This window comes from Eptatretus burgeri, chromosome 3 (assembly GCF_056783735.1).
Source record: "Eptatretus burgeri isolate ZD-2024b chromosome 3, Ebu_testis_v1, whole genome shotgun sequence".
NCBI classification, from domain to species: domain Eukaryota; kingdom Metazoa; phylum Chordata; class Myxini; order Myxiniformes; family Myxinidae; genus Eptatretus; species Eptatretus burgeri.
This window is the reverse complement of record NC_140963.1, coordinates 71,645,965-71,666,211: the sequence shown is the minus strand read 5'-3', so window position 1 is coordinate 71,666,211 and position 20,247 is coordinate 71,645,965. Positions and strand designations below refer to the sequence as shown.

The 20,247-nt window shown below is 44.0% G+C and overlaps 1 protein-coding gene across 4 annotated transcripts in view; it reads left to right on the top strand.

The window, feature by feature from the left end:
* The window catches only part of LOC147030159 (complement C3-like), a 741,443-nt gene that overhangs the window by 206,157 nt on the left and 515,039 nt on the right, over positions 1 to 20,247 (top strand). For all 4 annotated transcript variants that reach the window (XM_085873916.1, XM_085873917.1, XM_085873918.1 and 1 more), the window contains one exon: positions 13,142 to 13,238. In XM_085873916.1, the coding sequence (XP_085730042.1) occupies positions 13,142 to 13,238 (97 nt within the window). The remainder of the gene's footprint in view (positions 1 to 13,141; positions 13,239 to 20,247) is intronic.

Sequence of the window (20,247 nt, the reverse complement as noted above, 5' to 3'; positions counted from 1 at the left end):
TCTGCCTCATGTACGGTGCGAAAAAGACCATGACGCTGAACAACTACCGATTCGATGTTGTCAATTGCACGTATAACTGCAAATCAAATTCCATGCGACCGTTTGACAAACTGAAGAGCATCGAAGGCAGCAGCATCCCGCCTTGCTCAGCTGAGTTGCAGCCACATAGTGTAAGGACTGGTTTTGTCGCTACAATGTGGGGCAGTTCCCACCTGGCTACCACACCGAAATCTCCAACTGCCGGATGGGAAATCGTTGATGGTCACTATCGAGTCATCTGGTTTGATGGACAGCAACTGCCCCAGGTTCTTGTTCCAGAAATACCAATTGAAATGGACGCTGACGGTGATCCATCTAGAACGGATGATCTGATGATCGATTCATCATCTGAAGGTGAAGCAAAAAGTGATGAAGATGATGATGAAGATGATGATGACGATGATGATGAATGATCATGATCATGATAATTCTGAAGGGTGAATGAGTCAAAATACCTGAAATGTCAAGCCTGTTTAGGTGGGCCGAGATCCTCAAAGTTATTTTTACTTTGTCATTGTCAGTAATTTTTATTCGTTATAGTCTCTGATATGTACCACATTTAGTTTTTGATGAGCTATCATATTATTCGTATAGCTGGCTCTGATTCAGAGAACAGTTCAGAAGTGGAATCGAGACACGCATCTGGAGTTTGTTAAAAAATGCATCTGTTCGTGTTCGAATCGAACTTCGAAAAAAATCGAAGTAGACCCATCTTCGAGCACATTCGACAGATTTCTTATATCATTCTTTGTTTACGGCATTGTCATGTCATCTCCCTCTGACTGTTAGCACAGGGACGATATTTTGTAGTAACCTAAAAAACTCATCATGACAGTGACAGTGCATCGTATAGTCACCCTCTTCACTTTCAATTTCCTTATGCTATGTTCATTTTTCGACCCCCAATGTGTTGAATTGTCCCCCGGTTATCACAACATGGCCCGTCAGTATATATCAAATCGATTTCACTGATAACGTTTTGTTCATCTTGCCTTTATATCACTTGCATTTGATGATCATCGTGCTACATATATTACAATACACATTAGAATCAACATAGACTACACCCGCGTCATCGCTTTTTTTTCATTATCTCAATGTGCCCTCTGCCTCTCGTGTTTCCTTCTCCGGCTATGTGAAGACCCTTGCGCCCTCAAGACCCTTCTTATCCGTAAACCCCAGACAAAAATCGTTCTTAAGTGATGAATTTAGTTGGTGGATGGGTGAAGCAATCTTGTGAGATCAGAACGGGTGTTGGGCGCCAAATTGAGATTGAACTCTTAATGAACCCTTAATTAGCCCTTTCTTATCCGTTAATCCCAGGGATTAAAACTTCTTAACAAATGTAATTAAAACACTTCTCACACTGTGTGTCCAAATACCGAAGGGGCAGTTTGGGCGTGATGTTTAGATTGAAAGGGCTAGAAGGGTCTACTTCAGGGATCGGGAACGTTTTTGACTCAGAGAGCCATGAAAACAAAATATTTGGAAATCTATTTCAGAGAGAGCCATATAATATATTTTAAGACTGAATTCATCTAAATGTGAGTATAATAAGCCTCTGAAGTTATTCTTTTAAATAATGTTATAATACTCACCATTAATGGGACTTCTGGTGCTGCATGGATTTGCTGATGGCTTTGTAGTCTGGTTGGTACTTGGTGAGGTCAAGCTTCTTGCAAGCGTTGAGGCTTTCATCCGTTAGACGTGATCGTAGGTTGGACTTGATCTTTTTAAGATGTGAGAATGACCGCTCACATGCATACGTAGATCCAAACAAGGTCAATACAGCAATACTCACACGCTGCAGTGTGAGGCATGTGACAGGAAGCGCGCTCCAAGTTTTGATAATCAGCTGGTCTTCGGGTTGAAGTTTTTTTTCATTTCTGTCCACATGTGCTTGCTCGCCAACTCCGCTTTCTGTCATGCGATTCTTTCCAAATCTTCATTCAGTGACTTGAAATTATTCACCCACATGTCTGAGTCCTTCAGGTCAGCCACTTCTGCTTCAAAATCTCTGACGGAGACACCAGGAATGTAACTCAGGTCGGCTGTGTTCAGTGAACACTCGTTTGGATGGGTGATGAACTTAAAAAGACGAGTGTGCTCACGAAATACTCCAAAGCGTGCTTTGAATGACTGTAGGAGACTGGATGTGAAGCCAGCTAACTGGTGGAGATCAAAGTTTTGAGTGGGCTCACTTGCTGTGCATGCATCTTTAAATTGTCTGTTTTTCAAAATGTAGTAAACGACCTGTTTCAAGATCCATGATAAAGAGCTCCAGCTTGTTTTCAAAAGCAAACACGGCTTGTTGAAGGGATAACACTGTATTTCCAATGCCTTGCATTTTCAGCTGGTTCAGATGTTCAGTCATATCCACGAGATAGTAAAACTTGAGGAGCCACTCAGTTTCGGCGAGCTCAGGATGCTCAATCCCTTTCATTTCAAGGAAAGTCCGGATTTCGTTCAGGCAAGCCGCAAAACGGCTAAGCACCTTCCCTCTTGACAACCAACGCACATTGCTGTGCAAAAGCAGACCGTGATAGTTATTTCCAACTTCATCCAGCAGTGTTTTAAACTGGCGACCATTTAAGGCTCGGGCAACAATAAAGTTGATCACACGAATGACCAGCGACATCACTTCGCCAAGCTGCCCATCACACATCTGAGCACAAAGTGCCTCCTGGTGTAGAATGCAATGGAAACTTAGGATGGGTCTATTTTCATGTTCACGGAGAAGCGCCACAAATCCTTTGTTTTTCCCCACCATACACGGAGCACCATCAGTACACACTGAGATAAGTTTATCCATAGGTTGATTTTTTTCTTGAGCGAACTCCATGAAAGACTTGAATAAATACTCACCTCTTGTGGACCCTTTTATTGGCAGAACAGCAAGACTTTCTTCGCGCAGTGCATCACCAGCAGCATATCTTGCAATCACACTGAACTGCGACAAATGGCTTACGTCTGTTGACTCATCCAAAGCCAGGGAAAAGAACGGCGCTGTATTTATGTCCTTCACTTGCGTTTCCTCCACTTGGTTTGCCATCATGATGGTACGATCATGAACAGTTCTTGCCGACAGAGGCATGTCCTGTATCCGTTTGATTATCTTGTCTTTGTTCGGAAGATCATCAAAAAGTTCATTGACTACATCCAGCATGAACGTTTTAGCATACTCGCCATCTGTGAATGGTTTTCCGCTCCTCACTATTCTTAAAGATCCAGCAAAGCTAGTGGAATTATAGTCACCTTGCTGGGTCCATACGTGGAGTTGCTGCTGGCTGGCTTGCACCCTGCTCAGTAGCTCTTGGCAAGCTTTCTTTCTGCTGTCTCTCGCAGGGTATTTTGATGCAAAGGTAGCATGGCATGTGTCGAAGTGCTGCTTTATATTCGACCGTTTCATCGATGCAATTTTGTCATTGCAAATTAGACACACCGCAGGACCTGCTCTCTCCACAAAGGCGAATTCTTCGGGCCATTCGTCCTGAAATGTACGATACTCCTCATCTTTTTTTCTTTTTGCCATCTTCTTCGTCGAAGGGTTAGCTTTGAGCAAATGAGAGAGAGGGAGATGTTGACCCAACTGAGGCTTGGCAAATAGTGAGTCTGGCTGGCCTGCGCACGGGCTTATATACTCGAGAGGTGCGGCGTGGCCGGCCGACTCTGGGATGCTGTCGCCTCAGCGGTGGCGCAAGATTGGTCGAGATGAATTCCGCTACGCGTCTCGGCGGCGGCACGTCATTGGAGGAACCGAAATCACTAGTCGCCTCAGCGGTGGCGCGTGATTGGTCGAGATGAATTCCGTGACGCGTCTCGGCGGCGGCACGTCATTGGAGGAACCGAAATCACTAGTCGCCTCGGCTGCATGACTGGACGAAACAAAAACCGCTTCAGCCAATTCGGAGGCGTTTTTTCTTCTCTCCTGCCAAGTTCAGCCCTGAACGTGAATGAAGCACGACACCATTCAAACTATAGGTAAAGCTTCCGCGAGAAATATTGGGCTTTCAAAGTTTCAAACTCCAATTTTATCTGCGAGCCAGATGCAATCATCAAAAGAGCCACACCTGGCTCGCAAGCCACACGTTCCCGACCCCTGGTCTACTTGAAGGATCAAATAATCCTTAACCCCAAGAAAGCTGCACTTAAGAAATCACTTTTTTTTATAAATCAGATAGATGGTCTTCACTGGCCAATGAGATCAACGAACCTTTTGGGCGCAACTTTGAGAATGAAACTCAGCCAGCTCTCCTACTATATTATTCACTATTCAATTGAAGTCCGAATGGGATTAAAAAAAATTCAATTCAAATCAAATGGAAGACCAAATAGGTGCACTCCTGCATTGGAGACATCAGAAGGAATTCAAATATGCAAAGATGAAGTCATCAGGAGGAACCTGGATAGGATTCACATTTTAGCTGCTGCTCTGCTACCCTCAAACCCATCTAGGCACAGCCAAATGAAACTTATTCAAAAACAAAAAGGAAAAGAACCCATATCAAGAATTAAATAAATTTGGCTGCCAGACCATGCATCCGATCAAGTAGAAATTTAAACCATGTATTCCTCATTACTACTGGATCAAAATGTGAAGTTTCATATCGATTGACTAAGTGGTTCCAGAGAAAACATTATTTAATATTTTTCTTCAATACAATATGGCTGCCAAACCATGTGGCATCAATTATTCCTTAACAAACTTGTACACCCATGGCTTGGGGAACATTTGTGTGAAGTTTTCCCTTGATTTGTCCAGCCCTTCTGGAGAAGAAGATTTTTAGAGGTTTTAGGGTAAATCAAGTATGTCTGCCAAACCATGTGACCTATGACATCATTTGTGTGAATCTTCTCTTCCTAATGGATAGGCAGTCATACTGGCAAAGTTTCACCTCGATTTGTTCAGACACTTCAGAGAAGAAGAATTCTGAAGGCTATTTTTATTTTAAACAATATGGCTGCCAAATCACGTGACCGATGACATCAATTTTTTTTCTGTTGACCATTTTATCCTTAGATGACCCTCAAAAATGTTCCTACTGATCAGATTTAGCGTTCTACATATGCAATTATGACGTCATAACGAAGGCACCGATGATATCATAAAAAATCGCTTATTACCCATGTGGAGTACTTGTAATGTGCCAAGTTTCAATTTTTTCCTTGATGCAGTTTCAGAGATAGAGGTCCAAAGTTTTTTTTTCCATTTTTCCAACATGGCTGCCACACCACGTGACCTATGATGTCATAATTATGATTAAAACATTTCATATGAGCAGTCGCACATATGGTAAAACTTTCGTCTCAATCGGACAAGCTGTTGCGGAGAAAAACACAAAAGTTCTGTGTGGACACACAAACAAGAAAAAGATGTCATGCAGAGCACGATAGTTGCAAAATCCTCCTACCTCTCCAAAGGTTGCCATGGATACATCAAATTGTCCATTTCATTAAGATTAAAATTGACACTGAATCAAAGCTCAGGTGAATCGGATGAAAATTAATTATTTTTCAGATTGAAATTGATGATTTTAGAAGGTCGATCTTGAGTTGACCTTTGACCTTTTGAGCTCAAAAATAGTTGATTTCCCAATTTATTGACGAAATATGAAAATCCTCTTTAAATTTCAAGTTAATCGGATGAAAAAATGATGATTTTAGAAACTTAAAATCAATAGGCTTGAAGGACCTTGATGACCTCTACAACTTGGTGAATTTTCTTGAAGATCAGTTTTAAATTGTGACCTGTAGGCGATTGAGAGACAAACCGGCAGAATAACAAAGTCGACTGACCAATATATTTCAAAAATCTTCCATTTTGCAAGTAACAGACAGACAGACAGACAAATGGACCCAAACGCAATACCCTCTCCTTTGGTGAGGGTAAATATAATTTTGCCAAGCAGAGTGAGGAGAACATTGTTTTTGTGGATTTTTCTTTCTTATATCAGTATCTGAGCAAGCAGGGGCAAGTTAAGAAAATACCTCAGCAAGCCAAAAGAGTATGCGGAGGACATGGCTAAGAATCTTAAGCATAATAGCTCGGCATTCTTGAAGTATATCAGGGGAAAATAAAAGGTTAGGACAAGTGTGGGCCCATTGAGGAATAGCACTGGGAAAGTGGTTTGTGAGGAGGGAAAGTGGTTTGTGAGGAAATTAAGATGGCAGGCTTATTAAACAGTTATTTTGCCTCAACTTTAACACAAGAACGGTGAGGAGAATTGCCATACAGCTGAGAGTATCCATCAAGGAGGAAAGGAAGGGATTTTACAGAAGATCCAGGAGGGAGTGGAGGAAGTAAAGGAACAGATAGGAAATCTAAGAGAAGATCATGCTCCGGGGCCAGAAAATATGCACCTGAGAGTATTGACGGAGGTGTCTGAGCAGGTCAGCGAGATGTAACGGATGTTTTCAACAGCTCACTGGAGTTAGCACTGATGGATTGGAGAGCAGCAAATGTAACACCATTATTTAAGAAAGGATTCAGAGAAGAATTGGGGAACTATAGACCTGTAGGTTTGATTTCAGTTGTGTGGAAGGTGTTGGAGATATTAACAAGAGGCCAGATGAGGAACCATTTAAATAAATACAAAGTAATTATACGAGGTCTGTCTAAAAAGTAACGGGACTGACTTCACAGAAATTTTATTCCCCAAAAATATACTGTATTGAAATCACACTTTGTCCCCTTCAAAATAGTTTCCCTCCAGTCTCACACACTTGTCCATCCTCTTCTTCCACGCTTCAATGCACCCCCAGAAGGCTTCTTCTGGAATCCTCCGGAGCTCCATCATCAAGGCCCTTTTGATGGCCTCCACATCAGGAAATCGGGTCCTCTTGATCAACCCCTTGAGCTTGTGGAATAGGAAACAAAATCACAAGGGGCCAAGTCTGGCAAATATGGGGTTGCTCCAGAGTTGGCACATTCCTCTCCGCCAAAAACTGTCGAACGCTCAAGACACTGTGAACAGGGGCGTTGTCATGGTGGAGCACCCAGGCGTTGTTCTCCCACAGATCTCAACTCTTGTCCCGGACTGATCTCATGAGGCGCCGGAGGATCTCCTTGGACACATATTGATTCACTGTTTGACCCTGTGGTAGAAACTCGAAGTGAACGATGTCCTTGATGTCAAAAAATGCGACGAGCATCACCTTGACCTTCGACTTTGACGTCCTTGCTTTCTTTGGTCTTGGTGATGCCAGACTTTTCCACTGACGACTCTGCTGTTTGATCTCGGGATCGTATTCAAATATCCACGATTCATCACCAGTAATGACTCTCCCTAGCAGGTCTAGATCGTCCTCGAGGTGCTCGATAATGTATTGACAGACAGTGACTCTTTGCTGTTTCTGGTCCTGGGACAACAGCTTGAGGACCATCTTTGTGCACACCTTGCGCATTTCGAGATTTTCAGTAACGATGCTCCAGACAGTGTCCTTGTTGATGGAAAGTTCCTCAGCAATCATCCGCACTGTGATTCGACGATCTGCACGCACCATCTGCTTCACACGCTCGATGTTGACTGCCGTTCTGCTCGTTGAAGGTCATCCAGACCGTGAATCGTCTTCAACCTCCTCCCGTCCCTCTTTGAACCTCTTGTGCCATTCAAATGCACGTGAACTTGACATCGTTTCTTCCCCGTAGACTTGCTGCAGCATTGCAAAGGATTTGGAAGGTGTTTTTGCCAAGCTTGGCAAGAAACTTCAGATTGGTTCTCTGCTCGCGACTCGTAGCGTGACGACTCAGACTACACAACGTGTAAAGCACGACCTGTAAAAAAAATCATACAATGAGCGCAGTCAACCATCACCAATCATATATATATATATATATATATATATATATATATATATATATATATATATATATATATATATATATATATATATATATATATATATTGCTGGAATGTTACGAAAGACTGTGACGCATCCCGTTCATTCAAGTTGTGTAAGTGGAACACACAGCAGGCTCAGTCCCGTTACTTTTTAGATGGACCTCATAGGTAGTCAGCATGGGTTTACCAAAGGTAGGTCTTGTCTAACAAATCTTTTAGATTCGATGAAGCAGTATCTGATTGGATCAGTGGACATAGTATTTCTAGACTTTAAGAAGGTATTTGATAAGGTACCACATCGGAGGTTGTTAGCCAAAGTGAGGGCTTGTGGAATGGCTGGTGACGTAGCTAATTTGATTGCAAACCGGTTCAGTGATAGGAAGCAGAGTGGCTGTGAGTGTGAGGATGTCTTGTTGGGAGGATGCAAGGAAAGTAGGGTACCTCAGAGATCAGTACGATGACCATTATTCATTATTTACATGAACGATTTGGATAGTGGGGTGAAGAGTAGGCTTTCCAAATTTACAGATGACACAAAGCTTGTCGTTAAGTTGGATAGCAGAGTGGGTGGTGATCAAATTCAGGAAAGTATTGATACTTGCATGGATTGGACAAAAGATTGCCAAGGGGCGATTTTGGAGCATGTCACACAGGACAATGATCTGGGGGTGGTAATAGATATGGGAGGTAAGCAGGCAGCACAGTGCCAGGCAGCTCGAGGTAAAGCAAATAGGGTTTTAGGTTATATTCGGAGGGGGATCAATTACACTGAACAACAAAATTTTTTTACTGGAGATGTGTAAAGTGATTTAGACTAATTTGGGTACGCTGATTTCAAAAATCATAACCGTTTTGCTGTATCACGTCAGGATTTTCAGTAACAGAAATATTCCCATTGCCTAGAAGTCAGGATTTCAATGAAATTTACAAAAATTCATTTATTCATTTATTTCATCATGAATGCTTCAAAATTATAGAAATTACAGAAAAACTCCACTAGAATGTAATTAAAAATGCTTTAGGCATTTGGCTTTGCGTTTGTGCTGCTCTGTGTCAGTTTCACGATGCAGGAACCAGCAGAAATCGCCCATCATGTTCGGGTTGTGCCGCCCTTGGTAACGCGTCTCCATGAGTGAAATCTCTTGGTGGAATCGCTCGCCGTGCTCGTCCGAGACTGCTCCCAAGTTGTCAGGGAAGAAGTTCAGGTGCTGGTGTAGGAAATGGATTTTCAGGGACATCCTGGAGCCAAGTTTCCTGAAGGACTCCAGCAGCTGCTGCACTATTTCTTCATAGTTGTCCGCGCGCTCGTTCCCCAAGAAGTTGTCCGTCACAGCTTTGAAGCTCCTCCACGCTGCCAGCTCTTTGGGGTTTAGAGTTGTCGGAAAAGTTTCGTCCTTCATAATCTGTCGGATTTGCGGTCCAACAAAGACACCAGCCTTGATCTTGGCCTCCGACAAGGTGTTGCCAAACTTTTCCTTGAGGTATAAAAACCCACACCCATTCAGATCCATTGCCCGTACAAAACTTTTCATCAAGCCGAGCTTTATGTGGAGTGGTGGAAGGAAAACCTTGGCTGGGTCGACAAGGGCGACATGCTTCACGTTGTGTCGACCAGGTACATGCTCTTTTCGCTCTTCCCAATCTTTCTTCGTCCAGTGATTCTTGTCGTCTCTGCTATCCCAGAGACAAAGGAAGCACATGTATTTCGTGTAGCCTGACTGCAGCCCTAACAACAGCGCCACCACTTTCAAGTCTCCGCAGATGTGCCAGTTGAAGTCATTGTACTTGATGGAATCAAGCAGCTGCCGCATAGTCTCATAGGTCTCTGTCATGCCGAACGCGTGAGCCAGTGGGACTGATGGTTTCTCGTTGCCATTGTGGAGCAAAACAGCCTTCAAGCTGTTCTTCCCCGAGTCGATGAAGAGGCGCCAGTCTGCAGGATCGTGATCACACCCAAGTTCTTTCAACAGACCGTTGATGTCACTGCAGAATGTCATCGTGTCTTCCATCTCAAAGAACTCAGCCATGTCTCTGTGACGTGCTCTGAACAAGGATATCTTGGTGTTAGGTTCAAGTAGATTCCACTGCTGCAGCCTTGATCCAAGCAGCTCTGCCTTCGCCTATGACAGCGAGAGATCTCTTACAAGATCATTTAAGTCTCCCTGGTTCAGAAGGTGTGATTCTTGAGTGTTGGGTTCAAAAGGTTCATCATCACCATCCTCTTCACCACTGCTTACAGCTATGTTCTGATCAGCTGGAGGTGTTGGAACGGGGTTCTCGTCATCATGAGGCACAGGTTTACGAGCAGAGACGCAGTCAGCGTACTTGATGTGACCTTTATTCTTCTTGTTGAAGCAGGCGATGCTTGTGCAGCAGAAATAACAATCATCATGATGATTCTGCGGCCCACGCCATATCATGGGCACCGCAAATGGCATGCTCGCGCGCTTGCCCACCAACCACTGAGTCAAGGTTGTGTGACAGCTTGTGCAGCAGATGTGTGGTGCCCAGCTCTGTTCTTGGTCCCCCACCTTACACCCGAAGCAGTGAAAGTAGGCGGCCTTCATTTTCACTGCTGTAGATATACTTCGCTGTTGATCTTTTTTGGTATACCGACCACAGACATAACAGAAGTTGTCAGGATGATTGGTACAGGAACGCCTACTCATCTTTATCTGAAAGAAAGAAATATAACACAAGTTAACAACAATTGTACGAAATAGACATGTTAAAGACATATGTAAATTTCATTGAAATCCTGACTTCTAGGCAATGGGAATATTTCTGTTCCTGAAAATCCTGACGTGATACAGCAAAACGGTTATGATTTTTGAAATCAGCGTACCCAAATTAGTCTTAATCACTTTACACATCTCCAGTAAAAAAAAATTTTTGAAATTTGTTGTTTAGTGTTATATATCAAAAGAGGTGGTGTTAACATTGTACAGGAATTTAGTGAGGCCACATCTAGAATATTGTGTGCAGTTTTGGTCACCACAACTTAGGAAGGACATAGATGCCATAGAAAGGGTTCAATGCAGGGTGACTGGATTGATTGAGGGCCTAGCTTGACTCAACTATGAGGAGCAGCTGAAGGAGACGGGGCTTCATGCATTAGAAAGGAAGTGGTTATGTGGTGCTATGATGGAGATATCTAAGATAATGAAGGGTATATATAAAATAAGTGCAGAAGAATTATTCAGCAGCGAAGACAGTGAAGGAACTAAGGGCCACAGCTTGAGAATAAAGAAGAGGACAGTTAAGATGGTAGTCAGGCAGGGGTCTTTTACTCAGAGTAGTTAATGCATAGAATGACTTCCCTGGACAGGTGGTGGCAGTCGAAACAGTACACGAGTTTAAACTGGAATTAGATAGGTACCTGGAAGTATCTATATTTTAACGCAGGAGTGTCTGTCCATTCATCCATCTGTCCGACCCCTAACTACTCACTCAGTTTTGGGGCTTGCCCTGCCAAACCTTGTGTGGAATGTTTGGGGTCCCAGCCAGTGTCCTGAGATGGGTGGGAGGTTTCATTAATTCCTCAATACAATGATGATTTTGAGTTTCGATCCATATGAAGCTGCTCCCGATCCAGATGTAACGTCACGTCAGAATTGTGTTTCTCTTCGTTTACCTCACGAGTGTTTGTAATATTGTATTTTGTTAAATTAATAGTGAAGTATTAATTTGTGATTGGAATGATGTTGTTTGGAATGAAAATATGGAGAGATTGAGTTTAAAGGAGAAACAGGAAATGATGAGGGTTTCCACCGGTGACATTCATGGATTCGGCATTTGCAGATTCACCATGACATCACTGAAATACTTTGTTTCCTTCACGAGTGTTTGTAATACACTATTTTGTTAAATTAATGATATAGTATTAATTTGTGATTGGAATGATGCTGTTTGGATGAAAATATAGAGAGGCTGAGTTTAAAGGAGAAGGAGGAAATTATGAGGGGGTTCCACCCGTGACACTCGCAAAGTCGTCATTTGTAGTTTCGCCATTTTTGCCCAAGTCCTTTGCAAAGCAGCTGTCCAGCCCCTCCTATGCATAGCACAGGGACCTTGCTAGTTGGAGATAGAGGGGTAAAGGGATGTTGGCAGGACTTTCTTCTTCTTCTTCTTCTTCTTGCGTATGGCAGCTTAGCTGCCGGGGTAGCTATCATTTCTTGGAAGTGCGACTGTGTCGCTGATGTAGTGCCCCTCTACCAGTACACACTGGTACTCATTTTGCCGACCTCGGAAGGATGACAAGCTGAGTCAACCCCCTGGTGTATTAATTCAGCGGCCGACGTGGCTTCATTGGACCCTTGGACCCCAAACCGTCACCCTCACCACTAAGCCAACACCAGGTTTTGGCAGGACTTTTATGTAGCTTGAGCATTGATGGGTGATTGTATGAATGTGTATGGAGTGTTGATGGTGGTGGTCTCTTCAAGGGGTGTTGTATGGTTGATGTTGTGTTTTGTTTTTTTTCTACCCAAGACTGTCTACGCCCTTGCCACCTCCCCTGGAAAGAACAACAAAACAAAAAAAAATAAAAAACGACAAAAAACTCCAAAAACTCAAATAAAACCCCCACAAAAAACACCATAAAAACATTTTGCATTTTTCTTATTTTGATCTGGTGTTGATAAATTGGTGTGGTGTTGATGTGGATCAGGCATGATTGGCTGAATGGCCTCCAACTGTATCTCATTTCCTTTTGTTCCTTGTGTCTCTCCAAATTTAGTCTGAATCCATCCACAATGTTTTGAGATATCCTGTTCACAGACAAATAAAATAGAAAACAGAGACAGACAGACAGGGGTAAAAACATGACCTCCACCCACCTTCGGTAGTGGAGGTAATAAACTACTGATGCTTGCTTGTAAAGTTTTTTTTTTTGGTTGATTGTTTACTTGCACTCCTTGTTGTCATTGCTGTTCTTAGAGAGGGGATTTGGAATATATATATAAAAAAACAAAAACATCTCTGAACATCTGCTTTTCTTGTATTTAATAATTGTATCTCTACAATAGTGGATTATCTGATTTCATCGAATTACACACTCGGAGATTGTAAAACATTTTTGTTTTCACAAAATATTACATCTATTCAACATCATTTGTACACCATGACTTAATATTATCAGTTTGCTATTGCATTTTGTTGTCTATTTCATGGATCTCAATAAATAGTTGGAATTGTATGAAATGAAAACTTCGAAAGCATCCAGTTTTATTGCTGAAACATTGTTCTTATATGTTTTACAGATACACATTTGGGTATGATGTGAATGGAAGAGCTTATGTGCGTTATGGTATCATTGAACAAGAAAAGAAAACACCACTTCATTGGAATTTAATTGACGTACGTGTTTTCATTGTGAGGATACAAGGGTTATTTGGACATTTGTACCATTCTTGTTCATCTATTGTTGCATATTATGTTTCACTTTCCAATTTTACGTATCATAGTGTGCCCATCCATGGCCATTGAAATCATCCAAGATGTACTGCTATTTTTATGTGAAGGATATTCCTGGATCATGTGAAACTATATTTAGCATCTGAAATATAACAGCAACACCATGACTGTATAAAAAGAAAAAAAGAGAGTGTATATATCGTAAACACTCAAATATATCAGGTTTCTACCAATCGCAATTAACTTATTGTGTTCCGATTTTTGTTATTGCTGTTTTTCATTTCAGCCAATTGTGGTTTTTGAGCTGAGATGAGTCATTTTTATGTCCACATGTACAACACTTGGCATTGCTCTTGGTGATCTTAGGCTTGTGTGTGGCTGCTCGGCCATGGAATCCCATTTCATGAAGCTCTCGACAAACAGTGCTTGTGCTGACGTTGCTTCCAGAGTCAGTTTGGAACTCGGTCGTGAGTGTTGCAACCGATTTGTTTTTTTATTTATTTCCACGCTACGCGTTTCAGCACTCGGCAGTCCCGTTCTTTGAGCTTGTGTGGCCTACCACTTCGTGGCTGAGCTGTTGTTGCTCCTCGACATTTCCACTTCACAATACGAGCACTTACAGTTGACCGGGGCAGCTCCAGTAGGGCAGACATTTGATGAATTGACTTGTTGGAAAGGTGGCATCCTATGACGGTGCCACACTGAAAATCACTGAGCTCTTCAGTACAACCCATTCTACTACCAATGTTTGTGTACAGAAATTGCATGGCTGTGTGCTTGATTTTATACACCTGTCAGCAATGGGTGTGGCTGAAATAGCTGAATCCACTAATTAGAAGGAGTGTCTGCATAGTTTTGGTCATGTAGTGTATGATACGATTTTCCACGATCTCCTTTCACAGACTCATTAAAGTATATCATCACAATATTATTTCGGTTTTGAGGATCGCATATCGTCTGGATTAAATAAGTGTCAAATTCTGTTGTGAAATCTGATAATTTGAAGAAATAACAAGACATAACTAAGCCGATATACCTATTTCCTTTAAGCAAGCAAGCAAAGCTATGTTCCCTCCTCCATATATATGCAAGAAAATGTGAAATTTCCAAAGCATTAAACTAATCTTTTTCTACTGTTTGGAGAATTATATTGAGTGAACAAAAAACTTGAGGAACGTCACAAAAATTAACCAGCTTCATTGAGCTATATGATTTTAATGCATTCACTGCATGACCTCTCGCCCTGTTTCCTGATGGACTGCCTATCCATAGCGTCTGCCAGATCTGCGTCTTTTTTCAGAGGTTTTGCGAGTTGCTCTGCAGGGAATCAAAGCAAATCGGGTAAAAAAACAAACAATAAACAATCGGACATTTAAAAAAATAGTTATAAAGTTTGCATAGATGCCGAACCCATGTACCACGTGACATGCACAGATGAGCAGGAAAAATGGTGGATTTTCTGCAATGTTTATTTCACTGGCGATTGAACTTTGCATTGTCTCCAGGGTTGTTCTGCATTAAGCTGAAACTCTTTTGTGGTAAAAGTCATTATGTGAATGAATTCATATTATTTCATTCACCGCTGCATGTGCGGTGAAGACGGGCTATAAAGTTATAGGGATCCTTTATGGTATGCAGCGACAGTCTGGCCAACCATTCCTTATCAATCATTTAATTGGAGTGCTTGCATGAGTGCTTAAGCCACTTGCAGAGTGCCCATTGTTGAAAGTAAAGAATAATGTTTGTGAGCATATTTCTAAAATGTCAATATATACAGTATGCAACGTTGTTTTTTGGTGAAAGCTACTCAAGGTTTCTGGGTTGTATACAGTTCGTACTGTAATTGGTAATCACACTGACTCCAACCTGACGATTCTCGAAAAATTGCCGATATCAGCCGTGTGTGTGCGTGTGCGTGTGCGTGTGCGTGTGCGTGTGCGTGTGCGTGTGTGTGTGTGTGTGTGTGTGTGTGTGTGTGCTATCCATTAAGCATAACATTATTCTCTCTATCTCTATCTCTATCTCTATCTCTATCTCTATCTCTATCTCTCTCGTCCTTGCTCTTCCCCCTCCCAATTCAGTGCAATACCCTCCTCCCGCATCTCCTCTGTCTCTGGATATGTCCGGACGGTGGTTATGTCTGGAAGGTTTTTGTCTCTGGACATGTCTGGAAGGTTTTTGTCTCTGGACAGTGTTTGTCTCTGGACATATCCGGATAGTAGTTATGTCTGGATGGTGTTTGTCTCTGGTGTTACGGATTAGTAAATCCTACGTAAATCCTATATGATTGGAAATGTTAAGCTTTGTGTTAAAGACATGATTCTGATAATTTGGGGACAAAAGGCAACTCGAGTTTCAGTGAATTTATTTAATGAGATGTAAAGTGGGACAAAGAATTTGTGAACAGACATCGGTCGGTGACATGGGCAGTGATGTCAAGATGGATGGTCAACAGCTTTGAAGATGACCGGTGTTGGGGCTAAATTATTTAGTCAGCAGGGGCATCACATGGTGTGAATGAAGTGGGTGAAAGTTCTGTGATGAACACGACACTCACAACCAATGTTGAAGCTGTGGTCAATCTTTGAATTCAGACAGAGCATCGCCTTGCTGCGAGATTGACCTTGCGAATTTGCCATAAAAAGGTGAGATGAGGAGCGATCAGCAGAAGGCAAGGAGAAAGAAATGAGAAAGATCAAAACTGATGTGATTTGGTGGTGACCCAAAGATTCAGCTCTATCAGCGTACATTGCTTTGGAACGGCTCAGTGTTGGGCACAGTGACAATGGTCAATGGCAGCGAATGTCATGGCAAGCAAAGACAGGGAGGTAAACTTGATTTTAATTTTGATTTTAATTAACTCTGTGTGTGGAAGTATCACAGCAGTTGTTGCTTCAATGCAAGTGATAATTCGTGGAATACATGTGAACATTCCGTACGGGCATGCACTACTTCCGGATGGTGATGACTGAATGTATCTATATATTGTTACGAATTTGGAATTCGATTGCACACAACATACAGGTTCCTTTAGTCAGCTATGTCGATAAGTGCTTGTTCCTTAGGTAGTTCACCTTCCATTGTTTAATGGGCAGAAATTGATTAAGTGCGCTGTGTTATTAGTTATCAGTAGTTAGGGAGCGATCACAAAACAATGGAGACGTCCCTCCCCCTCTTCTGCGAAGAGGAAGAAGAGCCCTTCCGTCCTGTGATTCATGACGTCAACAACTCCCTCCCACCCGTGGTTGAGCGGGGGATGGATCACGAGGGCATGAGTCATGCCGGGCGCGGGGGAGGGGGCGGAGAAGGATAAAGAGGAGATCCTTTCTTTGTTCGTGTTCGGAGTGGTGGAGTGGTCGTTCAGCAGGCCGTCGGGTCCTGCTTGGCTTGGGTTCGGGTTGAGGCTTTCAGAAGCTTTTTGCTTCTGGGGAGTGGTCGTTCAGCAGGCCGTTGGGTCCTGTTTGGCTTGGGATAGGGTTGAGGTTTTCGGAAGCTTTTTGCTTCTGCTGAGTAGTTGTTCAGCAGGCCGTCGGGTCCTGCTTGGCTCGGGAGAGCTTTTTGCTTCGAGCTGCTTTGTTTGGAAGAGAGTTGAGCTGGTCGCTTGGCTCGAGCTGCGAGTGGTGGCTTCTTCTTCTTGGTTCGTGGAGCTCTTTGTTCTCCTTTTGGTTCCCGACTTGATGCGACTCATCGACCTCATCTTGAAGGTGGTTCCTCGGGGAAGCGGCGGAAGAGAGTTGAGCTGGTCGCTCGGCTCGAGCTGCGAATGGTGGCTTCTTCTTATTGGTTCATGGAGCTCCTTGTTCTACGTTTGGTTCCCGGCTTGGTGCGACTCATCGACCTCATCTTGAAGGTGGTTCCTTGGGGAAGCGGCGCATCGACGGGCAGGATCGGCGCCTCGTCTCACCAGCACGTGTTGAGAAGCGTGGGAGGATTCGCTGGAGCTCGGGAAGGATCGCGGCTCACGGCGATTGGGTCCAGCTCGCTCTCGCTGGAGCCCAGGTCCGAACAACTTGAAGACCACAGGAGGTGGAGAGGGTCGAGATAGGTCCTGGGCTTCAGCTCACCTGTCCTCCGAGCTAGAGACCGTTATTAAAGGCCTCAGCCACCATTTCTTTGTGTGTGTGTGTGTGTGTGTGTGTGTGTGTGTGTGTGTGTGTGTGTGTGTGTGTGTGTGTGTGTGTGTGTGTGTGTGTGTGTGTGTGTGTGTGTGTGTGCGTGCTTGCGTACGTGTGTCCGTGGGCCCGTCTAATAAGTAGGAAATTGTTAAGTGTTTTGTGTGCTGTCAATGTTTGCATTGCATTTCGCATACTCGGTATAGTTCTGCTCTTACGTGCTTCCCTAGTTCCCCATTGTTATTAATAAATACCCCAATTGTTAAATGTTTTCAGCTCGTCCTGTCGATTCTTTCATTGACTGAGCATTTCGTGTGTTGGGAGTTAGAAAGCCGTTGGTTTGCCGTAAAAGGGGGACATTTGGACCGACGGTTCTCGGCGATTAAGCCGCTCGGAATCGCGCACGGGACAAGCTGCTTAAGCGGCTTGTTCCGTACGAGTTCCGTTGAGGGTGGAATACCCCGGTAGTTGGATCACGTGGGTATTTAGGTGCGTTGAAGATTGGCAATCGACCCTACCCCACGTGATCTGCCCATTGGCGTATTTCGGTTCTTGTGCAAGGACACGTCGAATCAGAGTTATCTGGGCGGCGATCTATATTCCGGGTGATCGGTCGGGCCGACTCGACTTGCGGTTCCGTCAGAGCGGTCGGTTGGCGGCCGACGCCTGGCACCGTAACAATACTAATACTGAAGGACCAATGTTGTGCTCTTCCTAGTCATCGCGTCACGTTTTTCTCGGTACTGTCACCTGGACTGAAAAACTTCGTACCTGTAAGAGTGCATCGCACATAGTGACAATAGTCAACTTTCAACTCTGAAGCAGAATAAACACTTTTCGTTTTGCATTTGTTTACATGCCGACGTGTGACGTCACGGTTGAGAAGCGTCAGGACCTCATGACATCATCCGTCATTCGCTGACGTCATTACATTTGTCGTCGACAGGCTGTTACCGCTGAGAGGTGTAATTCCACTCCTCGAAAATAGCGTCTGCAATGTAAAATACTCTTCTGCATGTGTTGACTACCTCAGAATGTGAATTTGACACAAAAAATGGAACAAGAAACATTGTATCATATATATATATATATATATATATATATATATATATATATATATATATATATATATATATATATATATATATATATATATATATATATATATATATATTGTTGTGGTTGAGGAAATTCGCAAACCACCATTCAGGGCCCGAAGGTGAGATATCTCTAAGTACATGTGTAGTTAACCCCAAACCTGTTGTTTCGAGGGAATTTATGTGATTCATCCGGGCTGCGACGCTTTGAGATAGCCATTTTTTCTGTTCTATCTTTATTTTGAACCAACCACGTCTCAACCGCCATCACACAACAACCACCTTAACCACCACGCCAGCCATCATCACCAACTACAACCACGCTCCAACCCTCAGACAAAAACAACAACGCCAACAGCCACGACCTTTACCTTCACAACTCAATCCCGCAAACATCGCATCACCGCCATTCCCAACGGCACGATAACCATCAACCGCCACCGAAAACCCTCCACCACCTTCACCTCTCTCCTTCTACGGCCATTCCCGCACCACCTGTGAACACTGAGCGTCGGGCTGTCTTGGGCCCGTTCGGCGATTGGTGCCGAACGCACCGAGCCGCGAGCGCAAATAGCGGCCTTTCCGAGGGAGAATTCGGATCAAGAACGCTACACATCCACTTTTGCTCCCTCCAATTAGCAAGCGCGGAGCGGCTTGGCCCCGCCTCCAGGCGCGTCTGTGTGAAATTGATATATGCAAATTCTAGGATCAGGGAAGATTCATGCCCCCTTTCCTCCGACCAATGGGCGAGCGTGGCTCCGCCCCGAGGTCATCCTGATTCGGATATTTGCAAATTAACTGCTCCTGCCGGCCTATAAGAAGGTGAATGAAGTCAGTCGAGTCGGGTGGCGAAGTGATCGGTGTGTCTTCGAGTTGGGTTCTGGAGTCGGCTGAGAAGAGTTGCGGGAAGAGGAAAAGGAGCTCGGGTCCGAGGCGAGAAGGACGGCGGTCGGCGACGAGGCCGCAGTGTGGGATTGCTCGTCGCGGGACCCAAGCCAGCCAGCCATCTCCCTCCCCCAGGGCATCAACAATTCCCCCTTTCCCCACGCTGAGATAGTGCAAAAAGGGGGCCCCGTTCCCACCCCACTCCAAACGTCGTGCCAACGAAACCCGCCACGGAGCAATGAGTCGAGGCACAGCTACGCGGCCACATCTGCGGCTCGTCCGCCAACGCGTCATGAGGACACGGGTAGGACCCCCCCGGTCTCGCGGGCCTGGCCGCTCCTCCAGGTCACGCGCACAATTGCCCTACAGGCCTGTCTGCCCCCTTGTCTATGAGGGTGGCTTCTTTCCTTTGCTTTTGAGTAAATATGTGTTGGCGCCGTCTGTAAAGTAGAACTGTATGAGTGTTGCCGTGTGTGCACGTAGTCGGTAGTAACTCTGCGTCGTTGTTGCTTTTGTTTTGGTTGCTATATGTGCATTTTGACTGTTTGGCTGTATATATGTGTGCTTTCCGTGTGCCAGGAAATAAATGTGCTTTGTGTGAACTGTTTTCCCGTTTCGCTTCGTCTTTTCTTTATTGACCCTCCATCCTGCTTCACGTAAAGGGTTCGTAGTGGGCTTAATACGCCCGGTAATTAATCGGAACCGTCGAGGCCGACGATAACACCGCTCGGTTATCACTGTAGCACGGAATGGACCGCTTAAGTGGTTCGTGTCCGGAGTCGACCTGCGGAGAGGTACGATCACCCGGTTTACCATCCGCGTGGGTACTTAGGTGGGTTGAGTTTGGCGAACAACCCT